A 22,680-nucleotide genomic window follows, 5' to 3' on the forward strand; every position below is an offset into this window, starting at 1 on the left:
CACAAACACCACATATGAGGATTACGGCTACCTTCTGGATTTGTCCTCAGCTCACTGCCAGTACATCACTGTCGTTGACTCTTTAATCTTAGATTGACATTTGGACTGGGGACCCTCCAGTTCGTCACTGAGTGAGTCAAGTGGGTTTCATGTTACATAATTGGGCTGATGAATTTGTGACAAGACTCTGTCAGTTACATGCTGACAAGGGCTACAGTACTTATGAAAGCTAAACCACAGTGTTACTAAGCACACATTTACACACATTGGGAACACATTGGGACCAGGTGTTGTTTGTGGAGGGCTGTCAGAGACTTCAAAATACCCCCTTGTCGTTCATGGTTCAGGTACTATCTTCAACAGTTAAATAATCTTACCTAAATATTTTAATATTTACATTTTTATCTCTCTCTTGAGAAAAACAAAAAACAAAACTAAGCTTCAAGTTGTCAATAGTCGGCTCTTTCTTTTCGTCATTAAAATCAAGATTAAAAGTGCTTTTATAAATCTTTTCTTCTCTATGTACAATTTGTATTAGCTATATAAAAAAAGATGAAAAAAAAACAATAACATCAAAGACAATCATTATCATCATCATCATCACCGTGTAGTAATAAATAAGAGTAAAAAAGGAGGTTAAAATGAGTGTGGAGATCTAGAGCACACAAAGGGACATATGTATGATTCTCTGCCCTCAGTAGCAAGTTGTGATTGTGACCAGTGTCTCTACAGCGTGAGGTAGAGAGCTGGAGACCCTCGAGAGAGGTAACAGGGTCTTTCACAGAAGACCAGGGCCTTGACTCAAACAATCCCCCAGCAGCCAGGAGTCAGCCTGTATTCAATGCTGTTAGCCGCTCATTTTCATTTTCGACATGTTGCAAGTAAACCATGTCACAATGCCTAAAAACAAAAAGGCTATCCAGGCTATCAAATAGTCTCTCTCTTTGGCTTTTCTCTGTCACGCACCCATGCGTTTGAGTCATTTTAAGACACACGCATGCAAAGTGAGAGATTCATTGACTCAATGCACTTGAATTTGGCGCCAACTCCCAGAAGCTCCGTTTTCCAAGGTCTCCCTTCAGTACTACTGCTGCTCTGTGAAAGGGTTACGAACATGCACTGAATGCTGGGGATTTCTCTGCCCTGTACAGTGTACTATGTTTGAGACCAAACCACTTTGCACCAATAAACTGCAAAAAGCACCTCAAAATGAACCAGCTGTCGAGCCCGATGACAGAGCTGCAACCACAGGGCGGCCACTCTGACTGACTGGCGCTGTGGTGACAAGATGCCTGCAGAAGGAAGCGCCTCCCTCTGCTCGAAGATGACAGCACCATGCAGAGGAAGGAGCGGCCCTTTCACAGTAAATCAAGTGTAATAGGAGAGCACCAGTGTGTGTGTGTGTGTGTGTGTGTGTGTGTGTGTGTAGGAGCACCAAAAGCACTGTTGTCCCAACACTGTTTACTTCTGCTAAAACCCAAGATTGGGTTTCCCAAAAGCTTCTCCAGACTTCATCACATTTGTGCCACAAGTGGACAAAGAAGAACTCTCCCTGGAGCTGCTTTGGTGAGTCCCATGCATGGTCAGCACACAGGCTGCGAGATCCTCCTCTACTGGCCATGGATGGTTAAAGCAGCAGGGCAAGGCTCTTCTGGCTTCTGAATGGATCTCAAGTGCTTGCAGGTTTGTTTGTACACACCACTTTGAAACGGAAGTCAGTGCTGCCCTCTAGAGTTTATACTCAGAGGTGCTCATCCCTACTTGAATGTTATAGTAAGATAAAGTATGCCACCTGTGGCAGATCTGGGTCAAATGGCATTTGCAAATAGTATCACTTATTCCTCCATCGATGTCTTGAAGCAATAAATCCCCCCCAATCCCATCTGCTACTCCACCATGGGCAAAACAAAATTCACTTGCAAATACTAGTTGAGCCAGATTAAAGTTAGAGCACCTAAGTACAGCATCAAGTGCCATGAAATCTATCAGAGCTGGAAATTGAGCACCGGTCAAAAGCTGGAGGGGTGCAGACGAGGAGGAGCACGCCGTCTAACGACAAGAGAAGCAGCAACGTTTTCTCCAAATGAGATTAAAACAGCAATTGCAATTACTTTTAATCTGGGCATTATTTACCTACGTTTTGAATCATAATGCTCGGTTTTGTTTATAACATTCAAATTCAGTGTACGCCTTCTAGGGCCTCTGCACTGTCATAAAACAAACAGTGCTCTTCAGCTGTATTCATGTAATATCAAAGAATTGAAAGAGTCCTTTTATGTGTTCTACCTCTTACAGTGGTCACATCAAAAAGGTACAGTGCAAATACAACGGATGAGATTCTGCTATACACTGCTTAGTGCTTTGACAGCTGACTTTGGTGGAGCCCTGTCCTTCCTTCCTCCTTTTTCTGTTCATACCAGTTGTGTAGATAATAATAGAATATATTGTATTTGTAGATAATGCTGGGAGATTGAATTGCACAGATTTCCCCCACTAAAACGCAAATGATGCAGATACTAAGATCCAGACAATATAAAATAGAATGAGGGATTTTGGCAGGTTCCAGTGCAGTGTTACGGTCCTTTGTGTTTTGTGCTGCATTTCCACTGCATGGTACGGCACGGCTCTACTCTTTTGGGGTTTTCCATTAACAAAAGCTGTGGATAGTACCTGGTACCACTTTGGCCGAGGTTCAAAGTGAGTTTAAACACTGCACATCTTTGACTGGTCAGAAAGAATTGTCACTAGTGTAACAGGGGACATCCTGCACAAACCTGCCATCTTAAAATAGCCAAGTTACCGTGACTGCAATCTTGTTATTCACTTGCCCCACATGTTAAAAGGTGGCAGCCCGCAAAAAAACTACGAGGTTCACTACGCTGAACACTACACCATACAGTTGACAAAGTGCAGGAATGTTGCAGATGAAAAGATCCAGCGAGTATTGCTGGAAGAGGATGTCACAGCAATTTCATGCAATGTTGTTATGGCAACCGCCTGAGAATCTGGCCTAAACTAACGACTATCCACAGTGAAAAGAGAAGTAGCACCTGGTTCCAAAAACACATGAAGTTAAGTCGAGTCGAGCCGAACCATGCAGTGGAAATGAGGCATTACACAGCAATGTACCTTTGAACACAAAACTAGGAAATAGAGCCCAGGTTAATAATAAGTAATGCTCTTTTATGGGGGGCTAAACTGCCTTAAAATCAAAGATACATATCTGTATATGTCAAAATAGAGATAGATATCCAAGGCAAGACTACGGGAAAGGCTTTTTTTTATATACGTACATATGATTACTGTAACATTGATTTGCTGTCTTGTCAGGCAGACAATGGCTCCTCCTCCAAGTACAGCTGGAAGATTGACAAGAACAAAGAAAATAAAAACAAAAAAAGGGGTACACATTTTCCAAACATGGAAAAAGCAATTGTCTGAGTCAGACTGACTCAGACTGATTGATAAAAAAAAAATACATAACCAAAACCAATCACATCATTAATAATAACATTAATGAAAACAGCAATAATAAAAAACAAACAAGTCTTCATTATCATAATACCTGTAATAACAACATTGACAGTAACAATAGCAATCATAATAATATTGATAATAATAGCAATAATTAGAATCATTAAAATTCTATGAACAAGAAAAAGCAATGGAGTTCCTCTCCAGGGAAGAGAGAGGAAGAGCACCACAGGCAGTGTGTCTGAAGCCCAAACCACTGCCTGACATGAGGTAAAAAACAATAAAAATGTCCCCTCCTCCTCCAAGTGGACTGCGGAGGGGGCAGGATGGAGAGATGCCAGACATGCGGGACGGCTGAGAGACATTCATCCTGCTCATCGCTCTCTCCAGCCCTCCACTGCGCCACTCTGTAGCTATCAGTTTGTGTCTGTCTGACCTCAGACAAAGTGGCTGTAGGGCCCAGTGAGTCGAGTGAAGGCATAGGGAGACACAGTAACCATAGAGGAGGTGTGGAACGTTGGGGCTAACCGCGTCACTGGCCCCTCCCTCTTGTCTTTACATTGTCCAGGTCCAGGACTGGCACCTGCCACCGTAGCCCCCCACTTGCGTTTCTTCCCAAGGGCCTTGATGTCCTCCTGGGAGAGTCCAAGGAGCGCTGCTTCCTGCTGCCTCTGCAGCGCTCGCTCTGCCAGCAGCTTCATTTTGGCCTCCCATATAGCCAGGCCATGCATGGGCTGGTTGAGGTTCTTGTGCTGGTAGAAGACCAGGGAGATGCGAGTAGGGTGAGAGCGATCAGGCTTTTTGAGAGGAGTGGTAGCATGTAGTTCCCGACGGGCGCATTCAATCAGGATTGAGCCATGAGCGGGTGCTACCGCTACCCCACCAATGTTGGGATCCAAGAAGTTGTGCTCGCTGTCAGACCACACCTCATCGTCATCCTCCTCACGGCCCTGGGTGCTCTCAACATCACTCTCAGCCCGGCCAGGATTCCAGCAAGCCTGATCTGACTGCTGCAGGGCATCAGGGAAGAGGCGACCCTCAGGGGCAGGGGACGGGGTACTGCCTGCCAATGAACCTCCACAAGACTTCCAAGCCTTCTCTTGGAGCCCTAGGGGAGTAGAACACCGACTTTCCCCAGTCTTGGACCAGATCTTGTCAGGGTAGGCTCCTGCAGGATTGTTGTGCTTCAAACCAGGGCTATATGCCATAGGCCCCATGGCCCAAGCATTCGGCTGAGGACTAGGACCAGGGCTGGCCCAGTGCCTGGGGGTTCCTGGGCCTGGGGTTCCTGGCTGTGGTGTAACTAAGCCTGAGTGAGAGCTCCCAGGCTGTGGTGTCCCTGGGCGAGGGGTGCTTGGGTGTGGGTTGGCAGGGTGTGTGGACCCTTGGTGTATGTTACCTGGGAACGCTGTGACTAGGTGAGGGGACGGAGATGGAGAGGGAGGTACCTTGAGTGATGGCGATGGGGCAGGGGAAACCATCAGGGCATTTGAGCCAAGGTGTGTCCACTGCTGGGGGTAGGGAGAGGGCTGTTGCTGCTGGGGATGCTGGTTAAACTGCTGTTTGTCAGGGTTCAACAACGAAGCTTCAGGACTTAGTTTAGTTACGATACTTCCATTAAGCTTGTGCCCGGGCCAGGCTGCAGGCTTGGGGGTGGTGCTAGGTGTGCTGACACCAGCCTGGCTCTGCATTGTGCCTTCATAGACTGTTACATCCATAGGCTCCTGTTTGATAACTGGAGTGCCTCGGTTGGAGGATTCAGAGCAGACAGAAGAAGAACGGGACTGGTTGAAGTCTGCAGGCTGGGTGTAAGCGCTGTGGTGGGCTTGGTTGGCTTGCTCTGGGTGGGTGGGGTAGGACTGGGCCAGTTTGGCCTGAAGGCTCTGAATATCAGGCTTGGTGTCTACCTGGACGGCCTTGCTGCCTGCTTTGGGCAAAGAGCCATTTCGACCCTCGTAGGTCCTCAGCTTAGGGGGGAAAAGTGCATTGGGTGGATAGTTGTAGTAGCCATAGTGCATTGTGGGCAGATTGTGGTGGTAACCGTTTACCGCATCTGGTGCAGAGGGCTGGCCAGTTGGGGGGAGGCCTCCCCTTGCATAGTAGGCAGGGTGTGGATAGATGTTGTTGAACGGGTCTGTTGCCTGCACAGGGTATCTATCTATTGATCCATTGAAGGGCTCCTTCTTGATATTAGGCTTCACTTCCTGTTTTATAATTGCTGAATGTTTAAAACAAAGGAAAGGTAAATTACATACTAAACTTTAAATGCATTATTGTTTTTAAATGTTTATGTTTTCTGATTTATTTGAGTTATCTTACACTCTGCTTGCAGATTAGGGTTAGAGTAAATGCATTTTAAGATACCTAACAAGGCCCCAAGTAGAGTAATTTAAAATAATGTGCCTTACAGTCTGGACATCTGTTGGACACAATCGAAGTACATTATGAGTGATGCATAAACAAACGACTAACCTTTATTGCCTGGGGGTTGAGGGGAACCAGTGATGCAGACCTCAGCCTTGACCACTCTTTTCTCTGGTGTCTCCCCTGCCTGCTGCATGAGTTTATTTTTCTTCTTCTCTGAGTTGGCCTTTTTGGCCTCCAGTCGGCGCTGTCGGCAGGACTTGGCAGGTTCAGGCAACTTGCGTACCTCACGGCGGAAAGCCTGAAGCACATGGATGGCCCCCGTCTGCATCTTGAGACGCTGGGCCTCTTCACTGCCAAACTCATCAGTCTGGGAGATCCTGTAAAGAGGCAACACATGGAGCTGCTCATCCTCAGGGATCCCCTTCACCGAACGGTTGTCCTCCTTAGTTAAAGTACACACCTAACAGAGAAAGAGTGGGAGAGCAAGATTAAACGTGAACTGTGTCAAGGTACAAAACATCAACACTTTTTATTTTACTTATTCACAAAAAGAACAGTATATAATTTATTCACTCCTACAAAACACCCAAAACCCAAATTTAAGAGTATGGTGAGTGATCTTACCACTGTGCAACCATTGTAGAGGTTGTGCTGGTCCTTGTGAGCGTGGGCACAGAAGTCCATGCAAGCAGTGACTCCAGAGAACGGGCGGCCTTCCTTCAAGCCCAGCCTGCAGTCTGGAGCCTTCGACTCTGTCTGGCACTGAGGAAGAGGACATTCAACATTTTAGTTACAAAATAACTTTTATAAGTCAAATCCGTCCATGTCAGTAGATTATTTTCTGTTTCTCAGTCCTTGTGCAAAGAAGCAAAGAGGGTTATTATTTGACAGCCAATGTCTGAATGTTCTGGTGTACAGTACTCATTGTGCGTGAGGAAGATAACAAACATAGTTAGTGGGGACGACCCATAGACTGGTATGGGTATTTGCCTTTGCCTTTCAACAAACCTGGTTGCTGAAGGCCTGTGGGGCCAGCTGCTTGTACAAAGGAGCCACCTCAGTTGCCAGATGCTGGAAGTTATCCCTGAGTTTGTCCTCCTGTTGAGAACACACATAAATCACAGGTCGAAACAAAACACAAAGCCACAGAGCTATAAAACCGTATCTTAAATTGACAAGAACCCGACTAATTCAATATTCTTATATTCTTATTATTCTCTTAGTATAGTTCTAAACAACATGTGGCTTTTATGTGATGGGTACCTCTTCAGGGCGATCTCCTTGTAGCCTGAACTTGCGCGGTATTTTGCTTCGGGCGTACTTACAGCCGTTAAAGTACATACTCCAGGAGCAGCCAAAGGAGAAGGAAGCACCACAAGTTTCACTGTCCTTGCCTTGACATGCACAGGTACGACTGCAGGGGGAGACATTGAGCACGTTCTCAGCTTCATGTGTGAATGATGTGCATCAGGTGTACACTATATTATTATTATTTTTTTTTTTCTCCCTTTATTAGATAGAGAGATAGTGGAAAGACGTGAAAGGGGGAGAAAGATGGGGGATGACAAGCAGCAAAGGTCCGCTGCAGGACTTAGCCAACATGGGGCGAGCGCACTAACTGAGTGAGTTACAGGCCGCCCTATGTGTACACAATATTATAACTGGGTTCAGTGGGATATAAAAATGGGAGAAACCTCATATTTCAATAGAAGCTTGGTCTTCTTAGAATTGTCATTAAACAAATATCTTTTTACTTTATCTTACATTTATATATGTGTAGCACAGACAGATAACATTTAACCTACTCACATGCGATTGGTTAATAGGTTAATATAGTTTAAGTATCTAACTAGCGTAATAACTCGGAGGCTGCTAGGAGGGGAAGACTTGTTTTCTAAACCCAGATAGTGAATGCTGGCTATGTCTGAACCAGGTTAAACAAGGGTGTGTCAACATCCATTCATAGCTAATTGTGGGAGGGGGATGTCTGACTTGGACACTCTGTACAATGCATACAAAAATACTTTCAATTTACAATACAATACTGAAATCCTACAAACTGTCTGATCTCTGCACATCCACAAACTTGTATGTTAGAATCAGTGTCAAAGATCCCATCAGCTACTCACTCATCATTGAGGCCACAGCGTCGGCTGGTGGGGTTGCCATATTTGGTGAGGGTGACACTGAGATCACTGTACAGCTTGTCAGCCAGGGCCCTTGGGACACCTTCCCAGGCCATAATGAGGATGATGATGACAGCGTTGGCACAGTGGTGGCCTGCACGCTGACGCACCAGACACAGCAGCTTCTCTGTCTCGCTGCTACGACGGATCACCTGACAGGAAAAAGAACTTATCATTATTTTATCCAGTGGAGGTGAACACCCTGGCTTTTTACCAGCAATGCCTTCATTTATGCTCACTAAGTTCCACTATTGTAATTTTGATTCACAATACTCAAAAATAAAATAAAATGCTGCCACATGTTCTATTATCTAATTCTGTAGTAACTGAAATTGTTAGAAATAAAAATGTTTGCCTTCAAGCAGGCACATTTAGATGTCCAATGCTTTTTTTTACTGAACAAGACACAGTAAGAAACAGTTGATGTCTCTGCATTTTGGAAGGATAGTTGATACTTGTACTGAAATCTGACCTGCTGTGGTGACTGGATACCAATCCTAAATCTGCTCATGATGCTAAAGGGTACATACCTATTGCTAGAGAGTATTATACTATAAAATATACGTGTGGACAAAGACTTTAAATAGTGAACATTTGGCTTCTTAAAATCTTAATAATTCATTCCTTGCAGCTTTTTTTCTATTAGTAAAGATAAATGGCTATTGATATGGTCAAGCCTGCTCTCTTTCACTTTTATTATCTCCAACCCACCCACACTCACCCTCCCTCAGTAGGGTGGCTGTTTTGAATCCATAAAGTCATTAGCAGGATGTGTCAGGGGTGACACCGGAAGGGAGGCTAGGCAGTTGTCACAGAGTGACACCTTATATTTATTTACTCACTGTGGGTGACAAACTTGGCTTGGTGTCTCTCCAGGACCTCTCATTGTACACACACAGGCATAAATCTGTTGTTGATTGGCTGTTGTTGACAGGTGGGACGCAAGTCTAAAAACGTTTTTTTTTCTGTCTATCACTTAAACACAATCAGGGTTTGACTGAGTTATTGAAAGCCTGTCAAAATGTTATCTTTTAAGAGTCATGGGCCCTTTATTTTACAACGTAAACTCAATCAAAGAACAACTTTGAGACTGTGACAATACCAAGTCTCAAAAGACTATTGCTTCTTATCCCACTGCAGTCACGTATGGTAAAAGTTCTGTAATTTAAGGCTCTTTCAAAACTTCAAACACATGGCAGATGTGATGCAATGCTACTTACCCACTTAGCAATAGGACATCCTTGTGAGCTTTTCCCCTCTCTGCCTGTGTACACCACCTTCTCAACTCGGATGGCATCCCCCTTCTCTCCATACCTACACAGGAGGAGAAACAATTTAATTATTTTAAAGTTCATCCACTTGAACACAGAATAGCTACTCTTCAGATCAGATAGCCCTGATGCCTATCTGTAGGGCCCTGATAAACCAAGGTGACACTCAAGTGGCCTAAACCTAAGGGGGTTTAGGCCCCAAGGGCCACCAAGCCAACCTCCAACAGTTTGCTCAATCAAATGCTTTGCATCATTTCTTGTGATGAAAGTAGAGCTGACAGCCAGTTGACCAGCAATATGGATGTGTGTTTTGTGCTTGTATTCACAATCCAAAAAAACATTAATATACAGGCTACATTTCTGTGTAACGAATCCGTCTACTGCTTAACATGAAAAAACACTGCGAGGTGTGGGACTGAGTTGAACAATCTTACAGCTCAGATTAGATTTGCTCAGCTGGCCAAATGGTTACTGTTAAAGGTCGACTAGTGCCACTCAATAATAGTAATAGCTGTAGTAGGAGACATAATGCAGTTTTTCAGAGGTTAATCAATGAGTTAAACATTGAACACCTCATTTTTAGGTTTTATGCTACTTATTGTTTTGCTTATGTAGCTCTAAATCTGTTATTTTGTAGGCTGTGAGAGTAGTATCCGTCTATTACCAACCTGACATAGACGGGCCAACCTCAGCAGTACAGGCTGGTGAGGAGTGTTCACAAGGCTCTGCTGAGATTCACACAAGCATGGCAGAGCAAACCAGAACCCACTAGCCTCCACACAACGCCAGTCAGAGGGTCTTCTCTTGAAAATGTTCTGTTCAGGTGTTTGTGACCAAATAAGTGCATAAATGCCTTATTTTGTGTCCAAAAAAATCAGTTTCTATTTGTTTTGTGTGCTCCGGTGTTGAGAGATTTCCTAAAAGTAGTCCAAATTGTTCATTGTTGTATTTCCGCAGGTCTGTCTGTGTGTGTGTGTATGTGTGTGTGTGTGTGTGTGTGTGTGTGTGTGTGTGTTTGAAGGGGGGGGAGGGCTCCAAAGGTTGCGTCGCATAGGGATGGGTCATCAGAACTTGTCAGCTCAGATCAGGTTGCCTGCCTGCTTGATACCTGCCATTGTGATGAAAACTTCAGGCCTATGCAGATTTGGTGTGGCAGTGAATATAAGGGGCTCCTCCTGAATAGGAACCAGCCCTAGGTGGCTCCGAGAGTGGGAGGGGAGTGGGCTCTGTCACCACAGGGGTGGCCTGCTGGAGTCAGGGGTGGGTCAAAGGTCAGCTATAGGGACATTGGGGCCTTAACGTCTTATGTCATCTCTCAAACAAAAACAGGTCCCTGGTCAAACAACCCCCCTCCATCACCCTGTGCTCTCCAGAGACTAATGGCACATAGGTCCTATTGAAATCCGGCCTCTCTGTGAATAACCATGTGTAACCAAATGTGTGCCCAGTACGTTTCCTTAAAGCATAACACAATGTGTCATCCGGTTATAGAGGGTTATACCGAGTACATGTTTTTTTTCTGCATTCTGAGGTTACAAATAACAGACACCACAAGCCATTGTCATAATGTGTTAACCAAGCTATGAAACTATAGCAACTCTTCATTCCTTAAAAACAGTTGACTGATTACAATGACTTAAAGAGGCTGCACTTTGGTTATTAAAATCACCAGCTGAGGAGCTGTTCCTTGCTAAATTGAATAAATATGAATCCTATGAAGATCAAAAGACCAAACTCAATCTGTCTTTTTATTTTCAAGTTGTTTATTATCAAGGCTGTCTAGATAGTACTATGATTGGGACATGGGTTACATCAGAGTCCAGATGGTTAAAGCTTAATGGCATCTGTTGCCACATTAAAATAAACATAGCAGATAGATTTCTACCTTTAATTTGACAGTGAGATTACTTGTTCACTGTAATTTCACCTTAATTAATAAGGAGGACTGTTACTAGTAACAATAACTGAACTTGATATTGGAGCACAAATAAAGCATTATTTCCAATCATACTTTCCAACAAACCTAATATCCCTCCTCTTTCCCCCCTTCCTCTCTCTTACAGTAATTTTTTTCCTTCTTTCTCTCTGTTATTTGATTTATATCCTCCCTTATTCCTCTCATTCTAAGCTATCATCAACTGCTACCCTTGTGCTTTTGCCTCCGATATGCTGACGATGCTGATAAGTCCCGTTTCTCCTACTGAATTCTGGGTCACGGATTCCCTAAGGACAAACTGTGAGGAGGAGGGAAGCGGGAGAGAGAGAGGAGGAGGACGGAGAGACAGAGAGGGCAAGAGCATGTGGGAGAAAGAGAGTAGAGGAGAGGAGAGGAAAGGAGAGGTGAGGAGAGGAGAAGAGAGGAGAGGAGAGGAGAAAAAGACTCACCTTGTCTCCATCAGGGTTCGTATAGAGGCTACAGTAGGTCCAGATCCCAGGTGGTTGTAGTAGGGCCCTTCGTCTTTCTCCACGATTTGCTCTAGAAAAAGAGACAGCAGGTGAGGAAACATCACATAACTGGAACAGAAAAAACACTATGGCAAGTTTCACACTCCACAAATGTTCATTTCAATTATTCACAATATACAATGGATCACAATTGGGGATGAAAATGCATCAATCTCTTACTCAAGTTGTGTTGTGTATTATAACCACCTGTTATGATTGAGTATATCTAAATATAAAAATTAGTCAGGTTGTTCTATAATGAGATAATATAAGCATTAGTATTACATGTATACTACTTTATGATTAACTTTACAATTTCCTTATCAAACACTCAGAGAGAAAGTAATGCAATCTGGCTCACTTTCAGCACAAATACTTATTGTTACTGTAATACTGTTACTGTATTTAAGTAGAATTGTCCCGTATCTGTACTTTACTTTGTTCTTTATGTTTCTAGGAACTTTAACTTTTATGGGATTGCCCTGTTCAAGCCAGAAATTCAGTTGTATGACCTTTTATTTTGCCGGATATGCGTTACCTAACGCTTCATTTGTGTTGTAATTCTAACCTCAGGTGGATTTCTGCCTGGTCCTCGGATCTCTGCAGGGTAAATCCAGACAGCTAGCTAGACTATCTGTCCAATCTGAGGACTATGGTTACCTGGTCCTCAGATCTCTGCAGGGTAAATCCAGACAGCTAGCTAGACTATCTGTCCAATCTGAGGACTATGGTTACCTGGTCCTCAGGTCTCTGCAGGGTAAATCCAGACAGCTAGCTAGACTATCTGTCCAATCTGAGGACTATGGTTACCTGGTCCTCGGATCTCTGCAGGGTAAATCCATACAGCTAGCTAGACTATCTGTCCAGTCTGAGGACTATGGTTACCTGGTCCTCAGATCTCTGCAGGGTAAATCCATACAGCTAGCTAGACCTGACTAGATTTGTCCAATCGGAGCTCTCTGTTGCACGACTAAAACCACTTTTGAACGTACACGTTCCACCAAAACAAGTTCCTTTCAGAGGCTATTTTGGGGATCCATGCAGCACTTAGTTCCATCCAAGACGATTGTGATTGGTTTAAAGAAATGCAAAAAGACCAGAGCATATTTTTCTCTCATCCTGGAATGCTGTGTGGACTAATGAGACCTTCCTAGTGAGAGTACTATAAGATAGCCACAATAACGCATTTACAATATCTTTTCCTTCTAATAATTTAGTATATTTAATATCAGAAATGACTTATCTGATACTCTGAGACTTTTACTCAAGTAATATTCTTAAAGGTGACTTTAACTTCAACCAAAGTGATTTTCTGGTAACATACTTGTACTTTTACTCAGGCATTGCATTCAAATATTTTAAACAAGACTGCTCACTACTAGCATGTTTTGTTGCTTGATTTAAACAAAATACGAGGGCAGCAGGAGCTATGGTCACAGCCATCATCATGTACTGTTTTCATGGATATGTCTCTTACAATCGCTTATTAATTTATAGTACAACACCAGAGAGATGATTTGAAAATAGGCTTCTGCATTACATATTAGACATCCTTTTTACACCAATATTATCAGTAGCTTTACCAGATTCTAGCGGTGATACTACACAGGCTTTTTTAAATGTTTTTGCACATCACATTGATCCAAAAATAATATCTCAACCTCAAATCCTTGTTCACAAATTAAGAAAATTGAGTTTTTCCTCATCAACTAAGTAATTGTTTCACTCAAGTTAAAAAGATTTCACAGTAAAAGTCTTTTTACTTCAGTAAAGAAAAAGGAGCGGCTTTGTATATAAACACATCTCGTTGTTGTAGAGTTATGTAAAACAAAAACAAACAAAAAAAGAATTAAACAAAAAAATGTTGATGTATTTTTAGACAAACCAAAGCCTCTTTGTAGCTGCGGTTAAATCATCTATGAGAAGCATGAGACCGTGCAACTGATTGCAACATCCATTTCACACAAACACACAGGAACACACTGCAGGGTGTGGTGCGAGTGTGGACACACTTTGGCAAGCTGAAGCTTTTTGAGGTACTGATGAATGACTTGGTTTGTGGGAGTGTTTTGAGGGAGTAAGGGTGTTTCTATGTGAGCACTGTGCACATCTGTGTTTATGTTGTGTATGATTGAGTGAGTGTGTGTGTGTGTGTGTGTGTGTGTGTGTGTGACTGCATTTGACCATTGTCCTGTGGTTGTAAAGCATATCCTAATGCTAATCTGTGTGATACTGTGCAGCTGAATGTATCCTCCATTAAATGCCTCTAATGGACTTTGCATTACCAAGCTCTGTAAAAGCTCACTTGTATGGCAACTAATACGTTGTTGCTCTTGCTTCTGTAAACAACACTTATTTATCATAGTGTAGCACACACTCTGGTTAACAACATTAGCTAAATGCTCTAAATGCAAATGCTTTACAAAATCAGCTGAATATGTAAAGTTTGGACACACAGTCAGTCTATTCATTTATATTGTGTTATTACCATATCACTTTCACATATCCTTCGCCTTACTTACACCTCACTTTCCACCGGCTTTGTAATACCTACTTAATCTGCACTTTATGTGGACTATTGTATTCTGTATTCCTGTATTGTATTGAATTTGAAACTTTATGTTGTCCTGCATGCTTATGCTTTTCTTGGCCAGGTTGTCTTTGCAAAGGAGAACTTGTTCTTAATGGCCTTCCTGGTTTAATAAAGGTTAAAAAAAAATTAAAATCTAAAATAAAGTGTTGTGTGTGTGTGTCTCTGGTTCAGAGGCATGTGAGGTCACATTCCCCTGTTGGTGCAGGGAGGCACCAGGGTGTGGCTCAGGGCAGGAAGTGGAGGAGTCACATTAAATTCTTGCATGGAAATTGGTTGTGTGTTTACTGTGCACATCATGGCTGTATACTGTATCTGTGTGGGATGGAGGCAGTCTCATTCCAGTGCAGTGTTATGCTACAGGGAGTTGAGAGGGCAGTGTGTAACCAGGCTTTACTATAAAGACTTATTGTCTGCTTAGTAACAACACAGCTAGCAAGTGTTTCACTGCAGCTGCTCTCCCCCTGCTGTTCACCCTCTTCAATGTTTAGGGACAGCAATGGTCTACTTACCAGGCCTTAACCCTTCATAGGCCTACACTTACAACTCAGTAACTGAAAGAAAATGGGGGTGATTTCTCTATAGCTTCTTTTATTATTCAGTTATTACCCCTATAACTATCATAATAATATTTACTGAGTCATTAATTAATAATTTAATGGACAGACAGTTTGTGTCTTTTTAACTAATGAAGACTCAATCGTTTACACCATAATAATGTGGATATATTGAAGGGCGCATCTGCTAAATTTGTCTACCTGCTATTGTCTTGTATATTTTAAGTATGTGGCATATAGTATGATCAATACATTTCCATATATTTCTAGTATAGGACCACCGACTCCGCTGTAACCAAATAACCTGAGTGGGGTAATACCCAAACTATGGGAGTAAAGCTCTTTCTGTCTAACAAAGGCTCTGTTCTGCTTGCCTACCAGACCCAAACCCACACAGAAGGCTCCTTCTGCCACCACTGCTATTGTTCCTGCCTGCTGCCTTTAGTGCCACACAACGTCGCAGTCTGGATGGTTGCAGCCACCCACCCTGGCAACACACACATTCTTAGATACACTCAACAAGCATCCAGACAGAGAAGCTAAAGCAGAGGGGGACTGAAAAGCATAGTAGTGAACCTGGGTAGTTAAATAAGTAGAGTAAAGCACCAACAGAACTATAGATATAGTAATGTTTAGCTCAATTGGTAAAACAAAACTTGATCATTTTTAGATTTAGAACATGTTTCCCAAAAGAGTCCTACTTGCAGAATATACATGCTCCCTTGTTGCTTTAAGGCACGTCAAGGAAAAGCCTTTCCTGTCTAACATTGGTCAGATTGACTTTACTTACAGACTTACTTTAATGCATCTCCACTGAGAGATGAATGTAAAATGTTTGGAGTGGTGTGATATTTGTTTGATTATTAATACTATTATTTACACTTGTGTAAAGTGCTATACAGTATGTAAATACAGTATGTTGATGGGCAGCAACCTCCCCCCCTGGATACACACAACCATCAACACACTGACTTACCCACACAGGTGCAGGTGGGGAACTCTGACTGCAGATCCTTGGGAGGAGTACTCAGTACGGTCTTGGTAGGGGTGTCCAAGTAGCGCAGAGGAGACTCTAGGAATCCTCTTAGAGACGGAGAAGAAGGCAGACTGTCCTTAGTGGGTGTGTCCTCTTCAGAATAGCATGTAGTGGAAAGTACTGCTATATCACCCGAGGCTTCAATCTTCATACGCTTGGGCAGAGGAGAGCACGGCACGCTGAACGTATCCTCTAGCACACTGGTCTGCTGCTGCTTGTCCAGAATGGCCTGATGATGCAGAGCAACATTCCCCATAGGGATTTCTGTGGATGCATGGTTCAAGGATGCTTCACTTTGGGGCCCTAACTTATCCTTGCTGACTACCATCTCCTGATCATCTGGATTAGGTATTGAGCTGGCTTGAGTGGACACAATTAAGGGAGCTGACTGGGAGGTGGAAGATGATGTGGGACTGAGGTCCTGATGACCGGTTTGAGACTGATTCCTCAGCTGAGGGCCTGTAGCAGTCTCCTCCATGGGCTGACTGAAAGGTACATCTGGGGCTGAGTCCCCAAATTCAGCCTCAAACTGACGGATAAGTTCTTCGTACTTCGGGTCTATGTTGATGACACTTTGTAATTGTGAGGTGCTGGATAAAGATGTGGAGGTCATAGGTGTGGTGGTGCTGGTGTTACTGGAGGCAAAGCTGCCAACTCCCTCTGACTTAGCATTGGCTAGAGGGGCCACTGGTGGGGGCAGAGGGCCCATGAGGGCTGGAGTGTTTTCTGACAAAGCAGAAACAATGGAAGAGGGAATAATTGAGTAGTTGGAAATGGATACCTGAGATTGGACTGGGGCAGGAAGGCCTGCAGCAGCAGCCTGAGTGGAGTTACTGTGGAGGGGCAGAGAGGGGAGAGAACCTGGTTGCAGGCTGGTCTGGGTCAGGGCTCTCTCCATCATGAGGACTGATGTTTTTTGTACGGTTATCTGATTCTGAGGCAGGAAGGTTGGCATGGAGGCTTTCTGCTTGGTCTTCTTAATGATTATCTGTTTGGGTTTAGGCAGGGGAGGGACTCCAATCATCCCACTCATAGCTTTTATGACAGGAGACCCTTGGCTGCTTTTTCTCCTTTTGGGTTCCTTGGGTTCCTGTTTGATGGCCAGATGTGAAAAACCTTCTGCCTCCATCTGTGGCCACCATTTTTTTAGAGGTGCATGAGGGCCTGGTGCTCCAAAGCCAGGGGAGTGGTTAGAGAAAAGGTTCCTCTTGTAGTGAAGGTGCTGTTGCAGAGCTGCCTGAGTGGAGTGGCTAATAGCTGCTTGGCCAGGAGAGAGGGGAGTGCCCGGGTAGTGCTGACCATTAGCCATGCCGTAATGTCCCATGGAGGCAGTGTGATGGAGATGCTCACCAGCCTCTGGTTCTTGCTTTATTCTGACCAATGCAGGGTTGTTCTGGCCCTGGATACCTCCGTTCTGGTTCAAGCTAATCTGTTGTGTGACCGGAAGCTTGAAATGGGCATTGTTGAACTTACCACTGGTGTCACCAAGCAGCTGTTTGAGCTCCGACATGGGATCTGAGCTACTGTGAGGTGCAGCAGCGTAGTGAGACTGGGGCTCAGACTTTATACACATCCACGGGTTCCTCTGTTCAGAGCCTCTGCCTGAGCCCTGCTGCCACTGCTGGGGATTAGGGCTGAAGCCTGGATGTTTTCCCTGACCCGGGAAGGGAGAGGTAGAGGATTGGAGAGGGGAAACATTGGGTGGGTGGCCCTGGGATTGGGGCCTATGGTGCTCACAGGACACTTGGGCCGGCTGAATGTTGTGCAGTCCCGGAGGGACGGATTGAGAGCGTGAGGAAGATGAGTGGTTGCCGGGAGAGGAAGGGATCAAGCTGGTGCCATTGGGGGGCTGAGATGGGAAATTCTGGGTATGTTGGTGGTGATAGAGGTTACTGTTGTAGGGATCTTGACCTGGAGAACCGGCAGCTAATGGACCAGTACCAGATAACTGTGTAAGGGCTTCTATGGCAATGGCTGTCTGAAGACTGACGTTCTTTTCCTTGGCTATGAAGAGCACCTGGGGAGAGCAGGGAATTGGGGGTTTGGAGCAGGGCACTTGGTCTAAGCGAGGGCCCTGAGTTTCCTGTTGTTGCTGGGGGTATGAAGCAGACAGATGGTGGCAACCATTCACCTGGGGGTACGGCTGAGGGTGATGCTGCAAATGGGGTTGCTGTATGTGAGGCTGTACGTGTGGGGGAACATTAGTCATCTTGCAGGCACCTTGATCCTCATTGTTTGCCAACTTAATCTTCTTCTCCAGCCACTCAAGATAGTCTGGACAGTCAGGCCCATCACAGTTGCAGTTAGGGGGCTTGTGTCCATGTTTGGCTTGGCTCAGTGCTGTCTGTAGAGTGTTCAGATCTTCTGGAGTTTGGCAGCTTCCCTCAGGAGCTTCTGCAGAGAGTTTGCCCTGAGCCCCCTCAGCACCCATCTCCTTGGTGAACTTCTCATACAGCTGGGCTGTGTTAGGCTGCACGGGGCTGGAAGAGGAGGAAGAACGAGGCAAGGAGCCAGCAATAGCAGAAAAAGCCACCAGATTGTGGGCATCCTCCATATCTGCGTGGTGGACGGGTTCACCTGGGGTACCACTGCTGCTGTTCCAACATGGTTGCGGTTGTTGGGTGTCACTGACGTTGCCAGGTCCTGACACCCAGCACTGCCTTGGCGGCACACTTCCTGCCCTCTGCTGCTCTTTTTCCATAGATGTTGTATCATCATTAGGGTAGCGATTCACCCCATTGGTCAGTTCCAGGCTCAGCGCGCCTTCCTGGAGGCGGTCATGTGACCCAATTTCCATCTGGCCTCCACTTCTGGGGCCATCCACTAAAGTGACTTTGTGGACAGTCTGAAAGACATAGATGGACATGGAGAGAGGTCAGTAAAATTATAAGTATACAAGAAATCCAGCAGTAATTTGTAAAACATTATACACTGTAGATTAGGCATGACTTTGAATAATCACCTTATGTGTGTTGAATAATCGTTTAATTGAACAAATGAAATTGAAAATGTTCTGTCTGTATCCTAGAATAACATGACAGAATGATAATTAACAATCATCAAAGAAATATCAGTCCCTCCATTCCCTTCTCCCCAGCTCTTATCAAGGGTTTCCCTCCCACCTTTCACCCTTACAGAGCATACAGTGGTGCAGGGTCAGGTCAGTAGGGCTATGGAAAACTGCATTAACTTTTGCTTCAGTCACACATGAAGTCACAGGTCATGTGTGATATAGTTTTGCTGTTGTGCATAAATGGACACTGTGCTCCAGATCAACTGGGCAATGCAAAGCAGGCAGTTATAGTTTAAACAGATCACCCTTCTGTGGGTGGTAGAGGTGAAGCATACAATTCAAACTGTGGACTGAAGAGAACTAAATACAACACACAAAACTACTGTGAGGTAATAACAGATACAATTCTGTTTATTTTCATAATTTATTAAAAACTACAAAGTAAAAAAGAATCAAGAGAGTATAATGTACAACTGTACAGTTAATATTTTATTTCAAGAACATGATTAGTAGTTAAAAAAATCAAGAAATGTTATTTGCTAATCTGATAAAATTGGGTTATGTTGGTCTTTGGGGAGAATTGTTTCAATTGCTACTATTTTAACTTTGAAAGACAACTTCTATATAGCAGTGTATGCAGACAGAATGGGCTGTCTAGTGTTAGAGTATGGACACAGTGAGAGTAATTACACAAACTCTGCCAACGTGATTATGAAAAGCAGTGAGATTCATAAAAATAGAATTGAATTTTCCCTTGCGATATTAATAAAGTATATCTACTTTACTAACGCAGCAATGCTTTACTATGAAAGATCCATCCCTGGTGATGGAAGGCTTAATCAGCATTGTGTGAACTTATTCGGCAAGGGCATGAATGTGACATTTCTTTATATGTTAAAGGTTCACACTCTTGCCACATGAAACATTGATGCAGTGAGGAAAGTGAAGAAAATATTTAGTGACTTGACTTGACACGTCTTTCCTCACTAGTCAAAAGACCCAAACATTTTTGGGAATATCTGAGAAAGAAAACTCCAAATACATCGTTAGGAATGTTCCTGAGAAATAATGGGGACTCAAAGTTTGAACCATTTTGTAGAAGTGATTCCAGAAACCATGCAAGCTAGGCAGAATTACAGATAAACTACTAACAAGACAACACAGGGCTCCATTAATGGCAATGTGTCAGTCTATGTATGTCTATCAGGTGATCATTTGGTTCAAACCACCTTGCACAGGTGGGATCTAACGAGTAAAAAAAAGAAAAATGTGTAATCTTGAGAAATACAATTTGTCAAACAAATATATGTATTTTTGATAGACAAACAAGAGTTCTTTGGAGTTTGGCTGATGTAATTTACTGCAGTGGTTTACGTCAAGACCCATAAAGTGACTAACAATCCACAATTATGGGTGGAATTATAGTGAAAATTATCTATTCCCCTTTTGCTGGGTACCACCTGGAAGCCCCTCAAGACCCCCTGTGGATCCTTGGTCCCCACTTTGGGTGACACTGCTTTACCTTACTGTAAAAAAGGCTTCTGTTTTTCCTATAAGTGATTTATTTAGCATAACATAAGCAACAACGGACTGTTCTTGATATTTCCACCTGTCCTATAACTGAATCTACCTTTGGCTGGAAAAGCAACAAGGTAAATGTATCTGTATTTTAGAAGGCACACATGCTATATTCTTTTGAATTGCTATTATTGCTATTCCTTGCAGTCACTGCATTCCAGTATACAGCGTGAGAAACTGTGAAATGTAGAAGTATTTAAAAACATGTTGGCTAAGAGTTACAAGTAGTAAGTTGAAAGAGCTTCTCAAACAGTTGGTAACCCTTATCAGGGGCTGATCAGCGTAGCCATATATCTCACTTCCTCTCAGAGTCAGAATTGGGACTGTTACCTCTAGTTACACTGAAAACTGCAAACCCATCACCTGGACTTGTGTCAAATTACATTTTAATGCATTCAGTTAATTTAAGTCAGCTTGAAGCACCAGGTCGTACGTTTCGCTACAGTAGTGGAAGAAAACAGACAATTAAAAAGTAAATGTCACAGTTTAATCTGATTCTAGTCTAATCTAACAAGGATTCTAGACGCTTATCAGAATTTTTTATTTTGAATTATATGCTGAAGCCAATTTTGGTGCTCAAATTCACTTGAATCCTAAAATAGTACTTGCAAACAGTATTCAGCCTAGGTTAGCCCCATATATATTATAATCAAATGAGTCTAGAGAGGAACAGCAAACAAAGATAATCCAAGGGCTGGCTCAGAAATCATTGACAGAGTTCATGTTGTGGCTGAACTGTGTATTCCAACATATCTAATAGCACGTGAGAAGAAAACAACGGCAGACTTACTATGTAAATAATTGTGTTGTGTTTGCCCCAAAGATAGAAGCCAACAACACTGTATTAACAACCTTTTTTGTGTCAAGGTCTTCAACCTATGTGTGTACTTTAAACAGACTGCAGGCTTTCCATTGTACAGTAGCCTTCACTGTAACCGACACTTCCATGCATCAAAATCCTGTTTGCAACGTACAATCCTGCCCTGACAGAAGACACAACAAAAACTGAACCCCAACATAAATGTGAACTAGTTTCTGATTCAGGAGATTCAAAAAAGAAAGAAAATGGCTTCTGTTTGTAGAACCCTCAGTGTATGACAGGAGAAGTGAGCCTGACGTCCAGCTTCCCCATCATTTGAATATTATAAACTTGAGCCTTTGAAGTGGCTAATTACTGGACAGGCAGTAGGCTCTGGTCTTTTGAATCCACCTTCTGCGCTGGGTGCCTGTTGGGGGTCCCAGAGGGTGGCAGTAGTATTGGTGAGAGATGATGTGGGTTGGATGGGGAGGTGGGGGTGGCAGTGAACAGCCGGCATGTAATACGTGAGAGGCCCCATGTCTGCACTATCAGTGAATCGGACGGGAAAGAGGAAGGGGGGAGGGGGGGGGGGGCAGTGCACAGCAGTTATGAGAACTGCAGTGTGTTGAAACACAACAGTGACTGCAACGCTGCACAACACAACATTACAATAACCCACATCACATTGACACTCTCTTTTCCTCTTTTTCTCACAGTTCCATACACAAAACACTGCCACACACGTGACATGGGTTTAAAGCACCTCAATCTGCACACTTAGAACACATGGACTTTACTCTTTGCTTTGCCAGTTGTGATAACAAATACTGCACAGCACACAACAACAGCTCTTTGAATCCTTGGACGATCGGTGGTTTGATCAACCTTGATTGACTTTTTTAGCGAGTCTACATGCCGGTCCAGGATGGAAATGCTACGCTGACACCCAGAACGCTTTACACCTATGCGGGTGCCTTGGACTGTACAGACCACGTGCTTAGACAAATATTTACACCGTGATAGAACCTACTTGCTTGCCAGGAGTTTATCTCTGTCTTATAACTGTGTCACTCCATTTCACACACAAACACATTTGTATATGATTTTCACACACCAAGAAGTGCATCCAAAAACACACCTAACCGGCTTAGATCTTGCAAAACCTGGTAGACCGGACCACTTGGGTCTAGAAGCCCTTTAAACAAGATAAGCGTTTACATCTCCGTGTGAGAGCAAAGCAACGGCTGTTTAACACTGACAATGCAGTAACTAGCGGGAGGAAACAAAGCCTGTAAAGATACTAGTGGTGGCGAGGGGGTTAAGATCAGCTTCTGAGTAGACAGCTGAACCTAAGTCCCAGATAC

The 22,680-nt window shown here is 43.7% G+C and overlaps 1 protein-coding gene across 6 annotated transcripts in view; it reads right to left on the reverse strand.

Annotated features, from left to right (window-relative positions):
• Positions 1-3,275: 3,275 nt before the first annotated feature.
• Positions 3,276-22,680, reverse strand: part of tet3 (tet methylcytosine dioxygenase 3) — a 37,632-nt gene continuing 18,227 nt past the window's right edge. For all 6 annotated transcript variants that reach the window (XM_034873064.1, XM_034873062.1, XM_034873060.1 and 3 more), the window contains 9 exons: positions 15,867-18,771; positions 11,684-11,774; positions 9,248-9,341; positions 7,971-8,179; positions 7,105-7,255; positions 6,850-6,939; positions 6,466-6,603; positions 5,947-6,301; positions 3,276-5,692 (listed from right to left, as the gene is read on the reverse strand). In XM_034873064.1, coding sequence (XP_034728955.1) covers positions 3,912-5,692; positions 5,947-6,301; positions 6,466-6,603; positions 6,850-6,939; positions 7,105-7,255; positions 7,971-8,179; positions 9,248-9,341; positions 11,684-11,774; positions 15,867-18,771 — 5,814 coding nt within the window. In that variant the 3' untranslated portion in view covers positions 3,276-3,911. The remainder of the gene's footprint in view (positions 5,693-5,946; positions 6,302-6,465; positions 6,604-6,849; positions 6,940-7,104; positions 7,256-7,970; positions 8,180-9,247; positions 9,342-11,683; positions 11,775-15,866; positions 18,772-22,680) is intronic.

Source organism: Etheostoma cragini, chromosome 5, assembly GCF_013103735.1.
Source record: "Etheostoma cragini isolate CJK2018 chromosome 5, CSU_Ecrag_1.0, whole genome shotgun sequence".
NCBI classification, from domain to species: Eukaryota; Metazoa; Chordata; class Actinopteri; order Perciformes; family Percidae; genus Etheostoma; species Etheostoma cragini.